The sequence below is a fragment of the Olea europaea genome, unplaced genomic scaffold, assembly GCF_002742605.1.
Source record: "Olea europaea var. sylvestris unplaced genomic scaffold, O_europaea_v1 scaffold21092, whole genome shotgun sequence".
In the NCBI taxonomy this organism is placed as follows: domain Eukaryota; kingdom Viridiplantae; phylum Streptophyta; class Magnoliopsida; order Lamiales; family Oleaceae; genus Olea; species Olea europaea.
In genome coordinates, this window is record NW_019239039.1 from 1 (window position 1) to 1702 (window position 1702).

General features: G+C 36.5%; 1 protein-coding gene across 1 annotated transcript; it reads left to right on the plus strand.

Moving 5' to 3' along the window:
• Nucleotides 1-95: 95 nt before the first annotated feature.
• On the plus strand, nt 96-1192 carry LOC111380240 (the record flags this gene model as incomplete). The annotated part of the gene is made up of 2 exons (XM_023003745.1): nt 96-800; nt 860-1192. Coding segments are annotated over 2 exons (1038 nt in total), but the record flags the coding sequence as incomplete, so codon positions are not given.
• Nucleotides 1193-1702: the final 510 nt, after the last annotated feature.

Consider the following 1702-nt stretch of genomic DNA (forward strand, 5'->3'; position numbering starts at 1 on the left):
GTCTGAAAACACTAATTTTGAAGGAGAGTCCATGTGCCTTTTACATTCACTGTTTTGCTCATCAACTCCAACTTGCACTTGTGACTGTGGTAAAGAAGAACATCCCTATTACTAACTTCTTTCGTGTGGTTGGGGACGTGATAAATATTGTTGGAGCATCTTCCAAACGTTGTGATCTTCTTCGAGAAAAACCGTTAGACTTTATTGTTGAGGCATTGGAAAAAGGTGAGATTTTAAGTGGACGGGGACTTAATCAAGAAACGACCCTTCAGCGCTCTGGTGATACACGATGGAGTTCACATTATAATTCTTTGGTCAGCTTGCTTGCCATGTTCTCTTCTGTTTTAGATGTACTTGCAACGATTGTTAAAGATGAATCTTGTTCTTGTGATCAAAGATCTGATGCAACAAATTTATTGGAGTTGATACAAAAATTTGATTTTGCATTTAATCTACAGTTGATGAGAAGTGTCTTGGGGATGTCAAATGAACTGTCAAAGGCATTGCAAAGGAAAGATCAAGATATTGTGAATGCAATGCAATTGGTGAGATTGTGCAAACAACGACTCCAAATAATGAGAGACGAAGGGTGGGACTCCTTTTTTGAAGAAGTATGTTCTTTTTGTCAACAACATTACATTCATGTACCCAACATGGATGATATGTTTGTACGCCTTGCACTTCGTGGTCGCCCTCAGCGTAATTCTCCAGAAATTACAAATTTACATCATTACCGAGTAGATTTGTTCTATTCTGTCATCGATTTACAACTTCAAGAATTGAATGATCGTTTCTCGGAGGTAAATACAGAGTTACTCCTTGTTTATGTCCTCAAGATTCATTTTCTTCTTTTGACAAGAAAAGCTTGATTAGATTTGCTGAGTTTTATCCATTAGATTTCTCTTCAATGGATGTCATTGTACTGAACGATCAGCTTGAGACTTATATTTTTGACATGCTTTCTAACAAAGAGTTTGAAGGGTTGAATGATCTTGGTGATCTTGCGAAGAAGTTAGTTCTGAAAAAGAAAGATAGGGTTTATCCTTTGGTTTACAGACTTTTGACTTTGGCATTGATTTTACCGGTTGCTACCGCTACTGTGGAGAGAGTCTTTTCTGCAATGAGTATTGTAAAGGATAGATTGCGCAATCGGATGGGTGATCAGTGGATGAATGATAGCACAATTATTTATGTAGAGAAAGATATATTTTTGAAACTTGATAATGAAGTTATTGTACGACGATATCAAAATATGAAAACTCGCAAAGAACAAATTTAATATATAAATTATGTCTTTTTAGTATTGTTCTAGTATTGTTTTATTTTTTTATCATCATTAAATCTATGACCAAAACCTCGAAATTCGGCGTCGAAAAATGATGCCCGCACTGAACATAAATCCTGGCTCCGCCCCTGTTTTTAGTGTTGAGATTTTTATCTCAGCCAAGCATGTAACATTATGAAAGAGTGCATAGAGCATAACGAGATACTTTCTTCCACTTGTTTAGGAAAAAGAGTAGGACGACTTTTATGACCATAGACTGAGAAAACAATGCAATGGTCACTCGGATCTGTGGATAATAAGGGCAAGATCCTTGATCATCTCTCCAGACTCCATGATGCCAATACAAGATGTTTCTAGCTTTTCAGCGAAATTCAAAAGCTTCACATTGCCGTCCAATTTTACCTTAAACATTTTGCT